Source organism: Strigops habroptila, chromosome 4 (assembly GCF_004027225.2).
Source record: "Strigops habroptila isolate Jane chromosome 4, bStrHab1.2.pri, whole genome shotgun sequence".
Taxonomy (NCBI): domain Eukaryota; kingdom Metazoa; phylum Chordata; class Aves; order Psittaciformes; family Psittacidae; genus Strigops; species Strigops habroptila.
The window spans coordinates 47,382,483-47,401,390 of record NC_046358.1 but is presented as its reverse complement, the minus strand read 5'-3'; the positions used below and the strand labels follow the sequence as shown (position 1 = coordinate 47,401,390).

Genomic DNA, 18,908 nt, shown 5'->3' with positions numbered 1-18,908 from the left:
AGTAGCCCCTTTGGCAATAGTTGGGAAAACAGCAGCCCAGCCCAGGAGCAGCATGGGGGTAAAGGAGTCTCTTGCTGATTGGTAAGGGCTCACCTGTATGTTCCTACTGATCACCTGCCAAAAGGGTGATGTTAGCCCTCCAGTTCCAGCTTCTGGCCTTTCCTTTCAGCTCTTGGCTCACTCCACACCTTCCTCTTCCTGTATGCTGGGGGACTGCAGAGCTGCAGATGGGAATTTGGCATGTTCAGGATTGCTCTGTAGCAGGCTGATCCTTATCTAACCCAGAGGGTGATGGCCATAAGAGACTTCAGCAGTGAAAGCACTGGGCCAGGCTAGCCAAGAGCTGTGTGGAACCTGGCTCCTCTGCCTGGCTGGGGTGTGTGGGACTGAGGGAGTGCTGTTTTCCTCTGCCACCTTGCAGCAGTGGCTGCCACGGGAGGAAGGATGGAGCCTGCATCAGGGGAGCTGCTGGAGACCCTGGGGTGTGAGATGGACTATGCCCTGAAACAGGTCTCCCACAGCTCCACATATCCTTGGGGACACATCGCTGCCAGACAGCTAAGGCAGGTAGGAAGCCATTTTCCCGTCTGATGCAACTTCCCAAAATATGGGAAGCAGTTATGTCCTGCAAGAGGAGAGCACCTCAGTTTTGCTCAGCCTGGTACCTTCTTGTGGTGAGCTGTGCTACTGACGGCTCCACTTCCATCCCAGCCAGGGTCCTTGGTCCCCCAGATGCCGTGTGGTGGGAAAAGCTCCTCAGACAGTCCTGGGACTTCTTCATTCCAAATCCACTTCTGTTGGCTTCCATGGTGGGAAGTAACAGTTGGGTCTGCCCCTAGAAGTTGCCCTTTCATTTTTTACCTCATGTGTTTCCTTCCCCTGACAAAGCCATTTTAAAAATAATACTACAAGACATAAAAAGGCTAAGCTTGTGTTTAGTCCTTCTAAAATAAAGCTATAAGGCACTTCCTCTCCACCCCTCCCCCAAGCAGAAGGAATGACTAATTGAAATTTTTCCTAAACAAATTTGCAGTAAACAATTTCTATGCCAACATATCCTTGCATTGTTTGGCTTTTGAAGTGCAGCCTTGGGCTAGTACATGAGAATCTGAGAATGGGAGTAGACCATTTTCATTGTCTTAGCTGGGAGAAGTAATAAGAAATAAAGCAATGATGCGAATAGCTGAAAGTAGAACATATTTCTAGCAGGCTTCCTTTTTAACAGCCTACATCATTAATAATGTATGGCATGGAATCAGATGGTTTTTTTTCCCTGGAAATCTAAATTTGTAACAAAGTCCAAGTCTGAAGGAAATAGCCATTGGGTTTCGGGACTTTTTAAGTTCCCCCCAAAAATATTCTAGAACAAATATCTTATTGTGGTATCTGAGAGAGGGAGACTGCAGTTTTGCAATCAATCACCATCAATTGCTCGAGGATCGCGTTTGTCAGAGGGAGCAATCCTGCTCTCTCCAGTCCCAGGGAGAGCAGTTAGATGCTCTCCCTTGTGTTGGCAATGCACATGCGGCCACAAGGTGAATTGGATCAGCTTGCTGTTCCAGCTGAAACCTAATCTCTTGTCTTTATTTTACTTTTTACAAGGCTAGCTTACAGTCGCATGAGCTGAAGCAAATGGTTATTTTTTAGCTGGCTCAACCCATTTGTTGGTGTTTGGCAGCATAAGTCTGCTTAAATCTATTGTGAAGCTACATGTAGAAATGTCGTTGTGACACTGTCACAAAAAATGCTTCCACTTTTATGTAGAATGACTAGCATTATCCAAATGGAAAAAGAAAGCAGCGTACCATGACGTTTACTGAAGGCTCCATTAAAGCAAGAGATTTTTTTTAATCCTGGGATGGAGGTAGTGCCATAAATAAATCTTTCTACTTAAATTGTCAGACATCAGTGTTTAATTTTGAAAGTGAATCTGGTTTTATCCTTAAGCTTGAGAGCTAATGACACCAGCCTACACCGAAACACTTTTAAAGGATTTTCATTTCCAGACTTTTTTTCTTTGTGGGGCATGGCTATGGAAATAATCTATTTTTCTCCCCTTTAACTTTTCCTCACTCCTTTGTTAGGAAAAAAACCATGCAATTTTAGTAAGAAAAAGAGTTCTTTAAAAAGTACTTTCCTTTCTCACCCTTCAACCTCAAATAAAGGTTTTGAGTCAGCTCACACTGACTTAAATATTCAGGTTTGAGATATAGCAGCAGACTTTTAGAACTGAATAGGTCAGGTGAGTAATTGCTTGCCTGGACTTGCCCGTTTGATCTCTTTTTAATTATCTCATAACTTCTTTTCAAAGTGCAAAACCTGCTTGCATTTTGCTCAGGTCTTTTTTTGTATTCTGGAGCATCGACCTGAAGGCAGCTGTTCTGTTCATATTTTGTGTTGTGTCACACACAGGTGGTTCCTGATGTCCCCTCTGATTATATTTCTGGCAGAAGTTCCTTTGAAAAGCCCACTTATCTGTCCAAGCTTTAATTTGCTTACTGTGCATGTTTGGTTAGTGTTAGTAAAAGCAGGTTGTGAGCATAGTTACAGGGAGCCTATCAGGAAGGGCATGACTGCACTTAATGCAACTCTTTCAAATGAATAAGTTCAAGAAAGCTCTTTTCCAAATCTTCCATGTTTGTTTGAGTCAGGAGTTAGGATTTGCCCTAAGACTCATTTCTATCAGAGATTTACCTGCTTTTACCTCAGAGCTAGGCTGCATCCCTCTCTCTGCCTCATAAACATTTAAAATGCATACCCCTCTGTAAGAGACCATTGCATAGAGTTAGAAATACATCAAACATGTAATGAAAAGGAGTTGAGATGACAGTCCTTACAGATATAAAGCCACTTGCCTAAGAAGTGATTTTATTTCCTGATACAGGCAGTTGTGGCTATTCAGTGGAGAGGCTAGAGAGAAAGGAGGTCTGTATCCTGGCTGGGAAAAAGAAGAGGCAAGACACAAGATCACTCTCATATTTGTAGGGAGTTCCAAGGAGGGATTTGCTTTGTAAAATGCTGGGGGCGCTCCTCACGTGTCTTTGGGGGAGAGGGAAGTTTGTGCCTTTTCCAGTCACCATTATCTGTGATTGATTGTATGGAGGTTAGCTTGACTGTCAAGCTTTGTGTGGTTTTGAAGGACCTTTTCACCTCTGATGAAAACCTGCTGTGGAGAGGACTCAGCACCAACAGTTCCTGTGTTATTAAATTATCTGGGATGCAACAAAAAGATACTTTTCTGTCTGATTCTTTCTGGGGGTACTTAACAGTGAGGGCTGTCCTGCATTCACTGTCAAGAAAGAGTGCAGGGAGGTCTACCCTCTGCCTGGCTGAGCAGGGAGAGCTACCAGCATGGGGAAATAGCCGCCAGGGAAGAAAGGGTTCAAAATAGTTTTCTAATTTATTTTTTTTCTCTTATTAGGTGAACGTTTGGCTAAGCCGGAAAGAGGCAAAATGCGAGTGCACAAAATATCCAATGTGAACAAGGCCTTGGATTTCATTGCTAGCAAAGGAGTCAAACTAGTATCTATTGGAGCAGAAGGTAAAGAAACCAGCTGATTTGTCTAGGCCCAAAATGTGCTTACCTGTTGTCTTTCTCTCACACCTGCATGTCATTTCCCTTTGCACCTCCCTAAGTCTACTATATCCTTGTAGAATAAGCCATAGAGGGAAACATAGGATATATTATGCCTTTGCTCTGAATTTAAATCCCACCTTCACACCAAGCTGCCGTGCCTGATTCCCACATGGGCTTGTTGGTCAGGTCGTCCTGTTTTTCTACTGGTTTTCATTAGTTAAGGAAAACATTCAGCAATGGCAGAAACAGATTAATTGAGAGGTTTCTTTCTCAAATCAAGAAAAGTCTCATTTGAAGCATAGCAGCTGCTTGTGTTCAGCTTGTTGGAGAGCTGCTGGGAAAGATCCCCTATTGGTAGGATATCCAGTGGGTCAAAGCCAAGTGCAGTCTCCAGCACAAGTAAGGGACCCCAGAGGCTCCAGTTTTCAGTACTTCCAGGCTTCTTGTGCACCCCAGAAAGCTGGGTGCTCTGTCTGGGAGCCTGTGTATCGTTGTGTAGAGACCATTGTGGGCAGCACCAGGGATGCCCTGGAGATGAACTTGCAGATCATGCAGATGGCAGGGAGTTGTGTAAGGTTCTTGTCTTCTTAGCAAAGATGGTGGATGTTTTCCAGATATGTCACCCAAGATCCAGAAAGGCTTGCAGGTTACTAAGATAGTTTGCTCTTTTATAAACCGTAACATCTTGTCATCTTATCTGCTTTGTGTTTTCATGACACTTGTTTTCCTCTGCTCTGGACCTGTGTGTGAGTCCTGCCTCTGGATTCATGTTGTCACTGTTGCTGTGGAGACACTCTGCTTCTGTGGTATTTCTAGGTTTGTCTTTACAGTGACGATGGAAAATGAAGGAGGTTTGTTATCTCCTTCTTACAGATGGAAATGTGTGGTTTCTCCAGGGAAACTCATGTCAGAGCCAGGAAATGAGCCCATGATACAGTTCTGGATGGGCATTCCTCCTCTGGGAGAGTCACAGGGCTCAGGGCTGAGCCCTGCATGTTCTTAGCCCAGGAGGTCAGAGCAGTGTTGACACACAGCCCCCAGATTTGGCCTTTCAGGCATGCTTTTGGGGACACTTTCAATCCTGTGGTCCACTTGTTCTGTGTCAGATAAGGCAGAATAGCTCAGCCAAGACCTTTACTTCAGCATACTGCTTTAACTTTGTGGATACTTGGGAACAATTTCAAACTAGTGCCCAGGGGCATTGCAGAGGCTACTGCATTTGGTATTAAGAGCAAAATACAAGAGGTGAGTGGCTCAATGATATTGATATTTTGCATGCAAAACTTTTCTTCAGTTTTCTCAGCTTTTCCCACAGGAGCAACCTGAGGGTGTTGCTGGCCCAGAGTACAGTTTATGTAGCACAAATGCACATCTAAGGTCATTTCGTGCCCTTACAGAAAAGACTGATGCAGTGCCTGATGAGGTAGTCCATATCTGTATGGGACCCTTTTCAAATTGGGTCTGAAGCCAGAGGTCTTCTGCCTTAAGACAGCTCCTGCTGTCATTTGGATCTTGGACAGACATTTGGATTTTTCTGGGAGCCTAGAGCATGTGTAAAGCCTATCTTGCCTGCTCTATTCGTTTTTTTTTTATTTTCTGGTTCTGCTCTCTCTGGCACGAGTTTGTCTTTTCCTCTCCTCCCCCTGGATTTTTCATATTTTGCCCTCTGCTCCTTAATCAGCTGTGACTGTACCTTCACAGCACTTAGAAATTATTTGCAAGTAAAATGGTTTGTGACCAAAGATCTCCAGGGCCCAATTGTTTGGTATGTATTCATGGCAGTTACCCTGTTCAGAAATAGGCTGATAGGTGCCATTTTGTGACAGAAGCCATGATTTTTATCTGTCCAAACAGTGATCCTGACCTCCTCTGCTGAATGTTCCTGGCTCTCCTATGTCCTCACGCCCATGCAGCTACATAATGAACTCAATATGGGTTTCTTTATACTACCAAAGGTAGTACAGCACTGAAGTTTGGACCAAGGTTAGCTTTGATTTTTATGCTGAGCCTGTGCTGTGATGACAGCTCAGGCCATGTAAGTGTGATCACAGTCAGGGCTCCCCCCCCCAGCTTCTGCCTGTGCACCCAGACCGAGCCCAGGCCACTCTGGTTGTCACTAGGAAACATAACCTGCTGCAGAGGCTTCTGCCTGGTCTGCCCAGGTGCTCAGTGTACAATAAACTACTCATCAGCCATAAAAATGGAATTTTACTTTGAACAGCAAGGCAGTAACTCTATCCATGGAAAGGATTATAAACTTCCTGGAGCATGAATTTTAAGAGCTTACTTTCAGACTGTAAGAAGACATCATGCAGCAGCAAAGTAGAAGATAAAAGCGAATGAGGCAGACATACAGTGCACCGAGAAAATGAGCTGTAAATGTCTCAAGCAGGTTGGACTGATCTAGGAAGTTTCCCAGGTGGCTTTTCCCCCAGGGGAGAAAACCACCATCCAGCAGCAGTGTGGTGGTACTGGCTAAGGCAGCACAGTCCTCAACTCGAGGTGGCTTTCTCCATCCCTGGGTATCTGCTGGGAAGCAGGGTTCTATGTGAAGGGTCTGCAGCTCAGCCGTAGTTCTCTGTGTGCGTTAGACAAACAGCATTGGCCATCAATGTCCTGGGTTGTTTGGTTGGGGTTTTTTGTTAAAAAATAAGCTCCAGAAGGCATCTGAAGGAGATTCTCAGGTCAGCTTAAGCTTTGTGCAACCTTGTGTTTAATCAGAGCTAAAGCCAGCAAAAAAGTTTTCATATTTCATCAAATAAAAATCCCTCTCTGCTGTTTACAAGCTGAGCTCTTCAGCCGTGCCCCAGTAAACAAGAACCAGAGTTGAAGAGGACTCCCTACACGCAGCATGAGTGCAAGACAAATTCCATGTCTACATTCAATGGAGGATGAACTAAGCAGACAGAATAAGTGATAAAAGCTGCTTTTTACAACCATCTTTGACTGTTAAAAATTCAAGATAATTCTAAACATCTTTGTTAGCCAGAGTCTATAGGATCAAAACAGTTGTGGCATACAGCAGATCTGTGTAAACCTGAATCAAGGAAGTCTCTTGCCTGGTGAAGCTTCCAAATTGTTTTTCATGTGCTTTTAAATCTCACTGTCATCTGACACCTCAGAAGCCGCCTTTTGCTGTAATAGATTCCATACTATGGTGTCAAATGCTCCTGGGATTTAACAGATTGAATAGGTCAAGTATGTGACCCTAAGACTGTTTTATTTGCACCTCTCTTCTACATAGAAAGTTGTGGCTTTCTTAGACAGATGTGACTCAGTTCAGTATAAAGATAACTTTGAATTAATGATCCCTATTCTCACCTCTGCAAGTGAAAAGGAGAAATAAAGCTTAGAGATTTCAACAACTGCAGAAGTCCCACTTGAGCAAAACACCTACCGAAGCACCAAGCAGAGCAAGCATACATTTGACAGTGGAAAGAGGGGAAAATAAGGTCTCTCCATGTCAGTGAGTGAAACATAGCATTATATTTGTCCCTATCTCTTGCCCGCTCACAATTAGGGAGCCAAGATGTACACTCCCATCAACAATGCCAGTCATCTGTCCTAAATCTGGCTGGACCATCATTACCAACATGCTTTCTAAAGACAGGGGCATGGATGCCTGTCCTGTTTTGTTTGGCTTTTGTTAGGATAAACAAAGTGCAGACCAGCCTTTATTTTGTGTCACCACTGTTGCTCTGCGTCTCCAATTCTCAGATCATAATGCTATCCTGCCAGTTGTCCATGGGGTAACCAGAAGCTGTGCTCTCATGGGCAACTCAGAAGTAGCTAGGGGAAAACAGTTTCTGTGGCATTGATTCTGCTTCTAACTACACAGGCCAGGGTACAAAAGTAAGCTTAATAATGCTGGCATTTTTCAAAATGAGTTCATGCATTTGGAAAAGGTGGTGGCATTTTAAAAGCCATGTTCATGTAGCCAGCCAGTCCTGCTCCTAAGGATTGAATATATGTCAGGCCTGTAACTGGCTATCAGACAAATGGATGAGAGTACTGTGGGGTTTATGTATTTTGTTCATGGTATTTGGTACAATCATGCGAGCTGGGTGGAAGCATGTTCACTGTTGCAAAAAATTCCCTTCCAGTGGATGCAGATGCCTCACCAGCTTTAGCCAGCAAGTGATCCACCCCCAGGCTGAATGTAAATCACATTAATAACGTGTGCTTGCTGCTGCTGTTCAGGCAACAGCTGCTGGTGGTGGAGGAAGTGCAGACGAGACTTGCAAAGGTCCTGCCTAGGAAGATCATTTGGAAGGCACAGTTAGGCAGAAGATACTGTCTGAATATTAGCTTCTTAATATGTGAACTGCTCTCACAGTGCTGTGCCTTACTTATATCAGCAGGGAACAAACACAGTATCTTTAATTAAGCATTACGTTGTTCTAGCTTTGTAGTGTTATGTTCAACTTTTTAACAAGTCCTGTGGAGTCACTTTCTCTTCATCATCAGAAAGCAGAAAGCTTCATGCAAACCTGTTTTGCAGCCATGTTTTTCACTTTTCTTTCTTGGCCATATTCCACTATATTAGAAAGAGACTGGCAGCAGCTGAAGGAATCCTAAAGGCAAAGGAGCTTGGCATTGGGGAATTCAAGGGTGGAAAACCAAGTGAGTGAGGGCCAAAGAACATATGGCCTTTCTGATCAGGCTGGCTGACTTTGTACCTGGGTTGCCAGGAGAACTTTTTTTAGCTTTAGAAATGAAAAATGTTTGCCCACTTCTAACAGATAACAACAGTTTTGTTAGCTATTTAAAAAGAAAAAAAAAAAAAAAAGGACTGAGGATGGTGTAGTTTGTTAAGTGTGCATCCCAGGATGGATCACTCACTAACCTCACTCACATCAGTATCTGCTTGGTAGGTGGTGGGTTTTCTCTACGTCAAGAAAGAGTAAAATGATATGTAGAAGTGAAGTGGTGGAAGTATTCTGGGCCTCTTCTGCAGCAGCTTTGCTTTGGTTCACTGCTAAGGAAGAATAAGAAATGGGAGCAAGGAGCACACATCTTCCTTTCTAAAGGAATAATGCAGCGAAGAGGGCTGGGGGAGAAGAGGTGCTTTCCACCTTAACTTCACCAGCAAACTTTATAAAACGGGAATTTGAGAACTTGACCTGAGCATAGTGTTGAGTTCTAATGCACATTAGCAACTTAACGCCATCTGTTTTTATGTAAGCATCTTGACCTTTATTTCCAATTAAAATCCATGGAATAGTAACATTAATTACCTGTTTCAGCTCAGTGACTGATTTATTAGTGTTCATAAAGCATTTTCAACATTAAAGTATTGCCATCAGATTTTAATCTAGTCCATTAAAATAAAGAGCTCAATTTGGTTTCAGATCTTAAATATATCCTAGGGTCCTCCTGCCAACTGCTGTGGGTTTTACAAGCATTGGGAGTTTTTGCTTTTTGAAAATTCCCACAAAGATATACCATGGACAGAGCAAAGAAGCTGAAAACATGGATGCTTTCTTTTGTATTTTAGCTGCAGTATCTTGGGTATTTCTAACGATAGTAAAGATTTTCCTTTAAGTTGATTATGGTGCTTTACTGGAGGAGTGAAGAATGCGAAAAGTGCAGAACCAAATGTACTTGCCATCACATGATATCTTCTTGCATCAGCCTAGCAGATAACCCCAAAATACCTGTAAAAAATTAATTTGTGAGAAAAGTGTCAACAGACAAACACATTTTTTTCGTGCCAGCAACAGTAGCTACAGTTCTTTTGTACTGCAGTGAAAAGTTTTTGGTTATTTAATTCTGAGCAAACTGATGCCCCAAGACATCTGTGTGTACTCTTTAACTGCAGAGCGGAGTGGACACAGTGGTTTACTGCAGTAGAACAAGGTGGCATGTCTTATTTTCTGCCTTTTAAATCTGTAAATGCCTAATGCAGATGTATGTCAAAGCACAGCAGAGATTATCTGTCTAATCTACACTGGAAGTTGCACCATCTGTGTCACTAAATCACAGGCTTTCAGGAATTTGGACCAGATGGACACAGTTTCTGAAACAACGTCTTTGGGGTGCATGCTACTTGTTGGTTTTGAGTACACTGGGGTTCGCGGTTTGAAAATTTTTCATAATAGGAAATTTTTTTTTAATGGCTTAAAAGGAAGATTTTAAATATCATTGCTGCTGTGACAGGATTCAGACAGGTGGCAGTTACCTATAATGCAAATTTCTACTTGCCCCACAGCATGATGTGTTCCTGCTGGGCAGCTTTATGGAAGCAGCAGCATAGAAGTGTCTACAGTAGTACAAAAAAGGCTTCTGGTAGACTTGTTAGGACTTGAATTATTCTACCTCCAAACAGTAGGTTAACTCAAACCCTTTTCTTACTGAAAATACTCTTGTAATTTCTCAAATTGTTTGTGAAAGATCCGTCTGCCATGCAGGAACCTGCCAGAGAATGAGTAGGAGAAGGCAGCTCAGCTAGTTTCAGTACCCAAAAAAGTTAAGGCTGTAGGTTCTATAACATGTATGTGTAGTCAGTGGGGAAGTTTTGTACATGCTGAGGATCAGCACTGGAGTCACAGCTGCTCACCATTTGGGCTGTTTGGTGGTAATCTACACATGGTGGAAGGCCCTTCTGGGAGAGCATCCCCCCAGCACCTCCCCTCAGAACCCTGATCTCCCATCCTAAACAGATCATCACCTCACACACGCAAGCAGTTGCCTTCTAAAGCCTATGAGTTGTTGACCCTTGCCTATTTACATTGCGGAGTCTACCGAGCAAGAAGGCACAATCTGCTTAACGTCTTAGTTTATGTTATGGTCTGCTCAGGCGGGCCAGCATGGGTCTTTGCTTCCTCTTCAATCAGGAAGCATGTACTTTGAGGAATGCTCTGTTGTGCCTTTTGGCAATTATATGACTGAAAGAAGTCCTATACAGGCAGTCTGGCATATGTTTGAAACAACATTTTGAAATTAAAATGTTGATGTTTCTTGGGGGTTTTGGGTGGTATCTTCTTCACAGGACAATATCAGGTGTCAGAGCTCATTTGCAGTGGGAAGTCTCAGTGGTTCTTCTGGTATAATTACACTGGGGTGCTTACACAGGTGACTTAGAGTAGACATATCAGAGTAAGAGAGGAAGGCTTTTCTTTTTCCCTGTTTGGCTTATATGGCTTCTAAGTGATTGGAATTAAACCTGAACAAGGTGGTTTTAGGCCTCTGTAGGGAATTACACTAATCTAAATTGGTCCTTATTCCTGGTCTTTGGGACTAGCAGTGTCTGTTTTATGCTAGTATTATACTGCAAGAGAACCAGTCTGATTACTGGGTACTGCTGGGCCAGACTGTGCTGTACCAGCAGAGCATCTGGGGAGGCAGGGAAGAATTGAAATTCAAGTTTTCAGCTGGAATTCCAGTTCTCCCATCTACAAAAAGGGAACGCTTCCCAGTGTTCCTGTTTCACTAGGATTTTCACTTGAAACTTGATGCCTTTTATTTCTTCTCTTTCTACCTTTTTTTTTCTTTTTTCCCCCCTAGAAATCGTGGATGGCAATGTTAAAATGACTCTTGGAATGATTTGGACCATCATCCTTCGTTTTGCCATTCAGGATATCTCAGTTGAAGGTAAGTCTTAGTTCTTTCCAGCCACTGTTCAACAATGAATAACTGAGGTAACTAAATGGCTTTCTGACTTAAAAGGCCCAGAATGTACTCTTAGTTGAACCACTGGAAGAACTTAGGCAGCTACCCTTCCCAAGCTGCCCTGTCATTTCACTGGCATTTCTGGACAGGTTCAGGTATACTGGGAAGAGTTTTTCCACACCCTCTTCTTGTAAGAGATTTTAAGAGCAGCTCAAAATTATGGCTAACCTCAAAGCCAACATTGATATTGGAATCTGTTGCATTTCTTGCAGGTGGATTCAGGGACTATCACTGAAAATAGGTGTATCTCTTACAAGTCCTACAAAACTCTCCTCTCTATCCCAAACTAGGATAGTAACAAACTATCCTAGTAGACTCTTCCAAACAAGGAATTGAGCTGGTCATGGTTTTCTAGCATATGCTTCAGGGAGTTCTGCTTTCTAAGAAAAATAGTTAATTGGTGCGTTTTCTTTCTTTCTGCAGAGACATCTGCTAAAGAAGGACTTTTGTTATGGTGTCAGAGGAAGACAGCCCCCTACAAAAATGTAAACATCCAGAACTTCCATATCAGGTGGGTTACAAGCAGGAATTTAGCTATACGATTTGTGTTATTTTCATATGTCTCTTGGCACATGACAATGTGTGCTGATGATGTGTGGATAAAAATGTCCCCGACAGGCCTCCCTAGGCAATGCAGGTACTTGATACATAATGGTGTAGTCCAGAGAGACACCTAGGAAATTAAAGACAGAAGTTATAACCCGGAGGACTGACATCCCAGTTCCTCAATTCTGGTTACAACTGCTGCTTTCATAAAGTTCTTCTGAGCGTGAAGTCCTCTGAAAGCAGCGGATGTGCCACAGGTTAAGTAAGACAGCTTTTGCTCTATGAAAACACTTTAGGAGCAGTGAAATAAGGGCTGCACCAGAAACTTTGTACTATGGCAGAGCTGGGAAGGGATGAGAGGTTTTCTTGCTCTGCTCTTAATATTTTCAAATTGGCAGATGTTCTGGTGAAGGTTCTGCGTAATGGTGCTTTTTACATCACATCTTGGAGAGCTGTATGAACTATATAAAAGTAAAGCACTTTTTTTGAGAGCTTAAGTGTCATCCACTCCAGTCACTACTGTAGTGGAGCTAGCTATGAGTGTCTGCCTTTTCCCTAAGGAATGCACTTGTTCCTCCTTTATGGTTTGTATCTACACCTTTTTTCAACCCTGAATTCTACACTTGTCCTTCCATGCTCCACAGGACATGCACAGAGAGTTCAGCACAGAGAAGTGGCAAAAAAGAGGTGGCAGTGCAAAGGGCATGTCCTAATCACAGTGGATTTTTGTAGGGATTGAAAGCAACTTTTATTGCAGTCTCATGCAGGTACAAGACATGCACCTACAGAGTCACCGTTAGCTAGAAGCTAAACCAGCATTAGTCTTCCTGCTGTCTTGGTGCCTTCCCTCATGCTTATACCTGTTACTGTCTGTCTCCCTGGCTGAGCACACTGTTCATTGTCCTCTCTTCCATCTCTCCCATAGCTGGAAGGATGGCCTTGGTTTCTGCGCTTTAATTCATAGACACCGTCCAGAGCTCATCGACTACGGGAAGCTACGAAAGGTACAACTCAATTTGTTTGTCAGACTGGATGCTTGGCTCCTTGAAAGTAAAGAGGGAGAAGAATTAGCTTGATAAACATAATTGGAGAACTTCAGCACAAGCTGGCAGTTACAGGATTGGGGGAAGGAAGAAGGGATGAATCAGTACATTCAGGCTTCCTATTGAAGCGTGAACTTAATGAGCTTCCTGCTTGACTTTCCCTGCTTTCAGGCTGCCTTATGAGACACACATGCCCCGATCCCAGCTGTTGAGCAAAAGCTGGCAAATTCAGTAACGCCAAATGTGGGACTAGTTCTGTACTAATGTCACAGACTAGCGAGTCAAATTAGACTTAACATTTCTGTGGAGAGTTGGGTAGAAACTAGATACCTTGTGTTCAAGTGCAAAAGCTCCTTGAGGGGCCTGTGCACCCTCACTGGATGCTTGTCACATACTTCCACTTCAGCACTGAGCTTCTCCTAGCATGTAGGTATCAGGTGCCAGCAAAGCGTTTGCCATAACACTCAATTTTACTTTAAAAGTTGCCACTGGTATCATGATACCTAGCTGCTCCAAAGTTTGCTTCCTGCATGTGCTGGAGACAAGATTGCAAAGTGGTTGATGCAATAAGCTTTCCGTGGTTTGTGCTGCCAGCAGCGTCTTGACCCAGCAGAGTGATGGAAGACCAAAGTAGGTTCTCATCCAACTGGCGTTCCTGCAGTTTGCTGAGGTCCAGTTTCACTATATCTGTGTACATTTGGAGTGAAATGTCACCAAGAGCATAATTCATGTGTTGTTACTGGGGACATGAACATAGAAGCCCATCGCTAACAGACTTGGGCTCTTGGATCATTGTGCAAATAGGCAGTATGTAAATGAGTTAAGCAGATTATCTGCATCCTTGAGGCAATGAATTGTACAATGCCTGATCTGCTTTTCAGTAACCTTTTAGATCTTGACTGTCTTGCAGGGCAGTAAATTATATTATCTGATCAGTTTTAGTGTCTGGAGTCAGCACAAGATGGATGAACAGTGGAGAGAGACTGTATGTGTTTACATAAACAACAGCAATTTAAAAAAGGCATTATTAGAGCTACATTTTCAGTGCCTGTTCTATGGAAAATAAAAGCAGCTAAGCAATGTGCCTCTGACAAACCCAGCCGGGTAAAAGCTACAGCGCTCTCTGTTATCAACAAAGCCCTAAGCCAAACCCAAGCTAAACCAGAGTGAGGGAAAGAAACTTATTTGGTCATATTACCTGCAGACATTTTAAGATGAGAGAGAGAGGGTGATTGTCCTAGCCAAAATCAGTGTGGATGGGAAGGGATTTGTCCTGCTTGGAGTAGGGTTAAAAGGAACCAGCATCTTTTGTTCTCCGCTTGATTTTGATCCCATCCTTCATCAGGTTCCCCCTGCCCTCCTGCAGTCTTCTGACTCTTTCTGTATCATTTTAACTGTTTTTCTGCCTCAATTACTCTAAAGGTGTGAAATTAAATGCATGTTTGATAACTCTACCACAGCTGAAATCTTGAGCAAATAGCTGTGAAGAGCTTAGCTCAGAGCTTAGCCTTTAGCTTTGGCAGTTAAGTGCGCTGAAGGGAAGTTGCCTTTTTTAAGCTAGATCTTCGAAACCCATGTGTAGAACGTATAAACATGGCATCTTCCTAAACACAGTATTTGCCTGGATTGCTTTTGTCACCTTTTTCCTCTTTTATCACGTTTCTCTCTTCCCTTTGGCTCAACTCAACTGATTCTTGCTCTTCTTCTTGGATCCTACTTGCCCTCTCCCCCTTCCCTCAAAAACAAGCAAACAAACCAACCCTAACATTCTGAATCATACTTGGCTCTGGAGGGGACTTATCTTGCAGAGAAAGACTGTGGATAGTAGATTAGATAGAGTAGTAGATAAAGGTCCATCTCCAGGTCTCTTCCAATGCGAGGGAGTGATTAATGGCATCTTAGTTGCATGTGCCTTTGGCAATGTTGTGTGTGTCTCTATGTACACACACGCACTCACACAAATGTACCAGAGAAGTGAACATCAGTCCAAGCTGCCCAGAGGTCCTGTTTGGGCAGCATTCTTGTGCAGTTTTAGTGTTTTCTGCTCCTTCACAGAGGCTGTGTCTATGCTACAGATCCTGTACTGGCAGTGCGCGCTAGCAAAAGGTAGCCATTGTAGCATGTCTCCTTCCCAAAAGTTAGCAACTTCTTTTGTCAGCATGGTTTTGTACTGAGTTGATGTTCCTAGGTATTTTTCCTAGTCTGGCTGTATTAGTGGAGCAAGTACAATTCTTTTCTGCCTACATGCATTGTCTAGCTGAAGTTGCTTGTATAGTCCAGGCCCCGAAATAAAAGGTGCAAGTCTACCCAGCTTGGTATCAGTGATTCCCTGACACCACACAGCTACTTATTTGGTTAGGTGGTTTCTATTCACTGCAGGTCTGTCTGCTATTGTTCAGCTCACTGTAGATAAGAGCTCAAGATTAGGTCATGGTCTGCATGTGAGGGATATGCAGAAGATGGGGTTTCCCTTCCTCCTTTTACCCCCGACTGTAGCTCAACTGTGAGCCACATCTAAGATCCTTTTATCAAGCCAACCATCAATGGTTAACTGATGGTTCAGACGCTCCCTCATATACCGCAATCCATATAGAAACATGGTCTGTGTACTGCCATGTTGGATGCATTTATTACAGGTATTCCTGAAAATATGAGTTTTGGATTTCTTTCCTAGTGTCTTCAACTCTGGCAGATATTGTAAGTGCTTGCTCTCTCTTGATTTTCCTCCCCCTCCATCTCCTTTCCTGATTGCTGGTTAATAGAAGGTATTTTTTTATGTCACACTGCAATAATTGCCATGGCAACCTTGTGTGCTGCTAGGATTTGGAAATAGCTGGAGGAGTAGAGATGTAGACTCCCCATGTGAGTTAGGGTTGTGGTGAAAGAGAAGGAGCCACAGCAGTCTTTAGTCAGCAAAAGTGGAGAATGTGCCTGGTGGGCATTTGTTGAGGGCAGGTTTGCTGTCTGCCACCACTAAAACAAATGTAATTCCTCCATGAATAGCTTTCCTCACAGTTGGCCCTGCTGGAGCATGGCAAGTTACTGCTCCTCTTCATGTCTCTGCTGTTTCTATGTTCACGTGAGCAGAGGGGGAACCTAGGCACCTCTACAAAATCTTATCTGGATCGGTGCTCTTTTGAGATGTGTATTTTAGCCTTGGAAGGAATCAGGGGACAGGTGACTTGGCTTTTGTTTGCTCTGCAGCCTTCGGGTTCTTAAAGGATGCCTGCAGCCATGGTGCTGCAGTGCAGCACTGTGAGACTTGAAGCTGTCAAGCCAATCAAGAAGCATCACCTTTGTGATGAGCATCTCCACTGCCCATGAGGGGTGAAGCTTTTCCCACAGCAAACATGTTTGGGTTTAGCTCTTTGCTCATCTCAGAGCTAATCTAGGGCTGAGGTAGCTTGCTTTCAGTAGCACTATGTTTAGCTTCATTCCCCAGGAGACTGAGTGATCACACATCTGTCTTACATATGAAGTAGAAGTCTGCTGGCTTTATCTAGATGAGTCTCCAGTTTCCCGCATGTTAAGACTTCCAGCCCTTCCTTTGGGAGTGCCCAAGCCCAGTAAATTTTCCCATCAGGAAACCTCTCCCAACTTGCAGCTTAAAATTTCTTTTTAACCTTTGGCAACATTGCTCCTGGTGTTACTTGCAAACTGATAGGAGAGCTATCTGCAGTGAGCTTGCTCCTCCCTTTCCTCCAGGAGAGGCTGACAGATCTTGAGGCAGCTCATTCAGATGGGTCTGTGTTAACACTAACCGTTCTGTCAGGGCATTAGCAATGCCATGGTGATCGTGGTCGGCATAGGTTGAAATTTGGTACACAGTGGTGACGTTTCTACAGAAGTAGAAAGTGGCACATGGGCTAGGGGAGGACTGGCAAGGGAGCTGCCACTTGGCCTTTCTGGATGCTCCTGCACTTGAGCAAAAGAAAGTGCACTTTCCTTCCTAAAGGGAACTACGTCCCTGTCTACACATAGTGAACAGGGTATGTTATATACCAGCTAATCTCACCTCCTCAGATAAGGCATTTGGTTACACTTTGGGTTCATAGAGGTTTCTCCACAGCAGGCACAGGAAACAAGTCAGCTGAAGCTGAAATGGTATCAGCTTCTAGTTCCATGGCATAAGGTAGTTCCTTGTGCCTGGAGGATAGTAAAAATCCCCTGCCTACACTGCTGCTAAACTCTGAAGAGGTGGATATAGATATATTTGATGTAGTCACCATCAAAAGTGTATTATATAGGGATAAAGTACTATTTGACACTGAAGTGGGGGCCTGTTGCCATCTGTGACAGCTGCTGGTTTCATCACAGAGTGCCAATGCAGCATTTCCTTGCTTAATATTGACTTGTCCCAGTGGACTAAATATGGATCACTGGTCATGTCTGTTTTGATGGCATCTGTGTGTGATTTACTTTGGTAGGCGAAATATTAACGTCTACTAGACACATTCAACCAAAGGAATATGATGCTAATATGCAATGTCAACATAATACATCCATTAATTCCTAGGGAAATGCTGCAGGAAATTACTTTTCAGAATAGCTTAGTTTCCCAGCTTCATGAAGGCTGTCATCCAAGGGCTACATAATGACCAGCGCTGTAAAGGAACTTTTCTGCATGCCCACACCCTGCCTGCCCAAGCCTGCCTAGCTTCATCTTTCATGCTGGGTAGGTTCAAAGGAAACTGCATGTTGATTAGAGTTCAGGCACAGCTTAATCTTCCAAGTCAATGCAATAAGCAAAATAGGTTTGCTATAGGATCTCAAATAGAAAAGAAATAGAACATGGATGCCACTCTAGAAAGGAGGTGAAATAATTATACTTGTTATTTCCTAATTTTTAAGGTGGATCTCAGTGTGAGTGGCACAAATGGCAGTATAGAGAGTACCACCCCAAACCTTCCTTTCTCCCAAAAGACACTTAGCAAACAAGGTAACTAAACACTAGCAGTTTATTCACAACCTTTCCTCCAGCAGGAGCCACTTGTCTCAACAGCAGAAATTGATAGTGCGTATGTCATCTGTCATCCATGAAGTGGGTATACAGGAATACAGGAATCGGGCTTGTATGAGGGTCTCATACTGGTTGGTGGGTGTCTTGCTGCAGATATTTATGCTTGCACGCTGGAAGCAATTTGCAGAGGTCTTTCATTTCCAGTGACATCTGCTTTTCATATTCTCTTGTATGGCTCTTTAAAATCTAGTTACCTTTGTGATATGACTCATGATAAGTCATATTTGACTTCAGTTAGGATTTGATTATTGTGTATCGATGTCTGTATGTGAAGTGCATCCTGTCACAGCAGAAGGTTTATACAGAGAGGAATAGATAAGTACTAAGGATATGACAAATCTTGTGCAGTGCCTAGGAGGAAAAGCAATACTCAAGACAAAATGGGTACTTTTATACATATTTATTTTGTAGAGATTTATTAAAACATTTCTCTTCCTCCTACTCAACTGGTGTTCAACAAACTGTACACTAGCTAAGGACAGCATCCATTGCAGATGTTGTTACTATTTTAGTGTTGCTTAGATGTTCTAACAGATCCACTGCTCTGCAGTTCTTTAAAATGGAAGTTGCAAATCTAATATAAACATGACAAGTAAATGTGAGATATGGCCATTTACTATCAATATGACGTGAAACTAATTTTACTTTAAACTAGGTTCAAGACAAAATGTATTATCCTTCTTGTTACAAGTGCATAGATTATATGTTAATTATGATATCACGAGTCTCCAGGCTCTGCTTTCAAAGCAAAGCTAATTATTTCATCCTGCTACATGAAGATTCACACATAGTTTTGTCTGGACCACACAGTTACCTGAACCAAACCAAGAACAGTATCTCTGTTTTGATAGAAATGCTGTGCACTTTGTTACATGTTGATGCTGATACTCTGGCTCTGTTTCTTTCACAGGATGATCCTCTCACTAATCTAAACACAGCTTTCGATGTGGCTGAGAAATATCTGGATATTCCCAAGATGCTGGATGCAGAAGGTAAAGTAGAACCCTGTGGGTTTTAAGTTGCTTTTTCTCAAGAAATTTCCCACTTCTTC

At 43.0% G+C, this 18,908-nt stretch overlaps 1 protein-coding gene across 5 annotated transcripts in view; it reads left to right on the top strand.

Annotated features, from left to right (window-relative positions):
• The window catches only part of ACTN1 (actinin alpha 1), an 88,678-nt gene that overhangs the window by 43,696 nt on the left and 26,074 nt on the right, over positions 1 to 18,908 (top strand). For all 5 annotated transcript variants that reach the window (XM_030483369.1, XM_030483373.1, XM_030483372.1 and 2 more), the window contains exons 3-7: positions 3,422 to 3,541; positions 11,084 to 11,170; positions 11,672 to 11,759; positions 12,720 to 12,798; positions 18,768 to 18,849. In XM_030483369.1, coding sequence (XP_030339229.1) covers positions 3,422 to 3,541; positions 11,084 to 11,170; positions 11,672 to 11,759; positions 12,720 to 12,798; positions 18,768 to 18,849 — 456 coding nt within the window. The remainder of the gene's footprint in view (positions 1 to 3,421; positions 3,542 to 11,083; positions 11,171 to 11,671; positions 11,760 to 12,719; positions 12,799 to 18,767; positions 18,850 to 18,908) is intronic.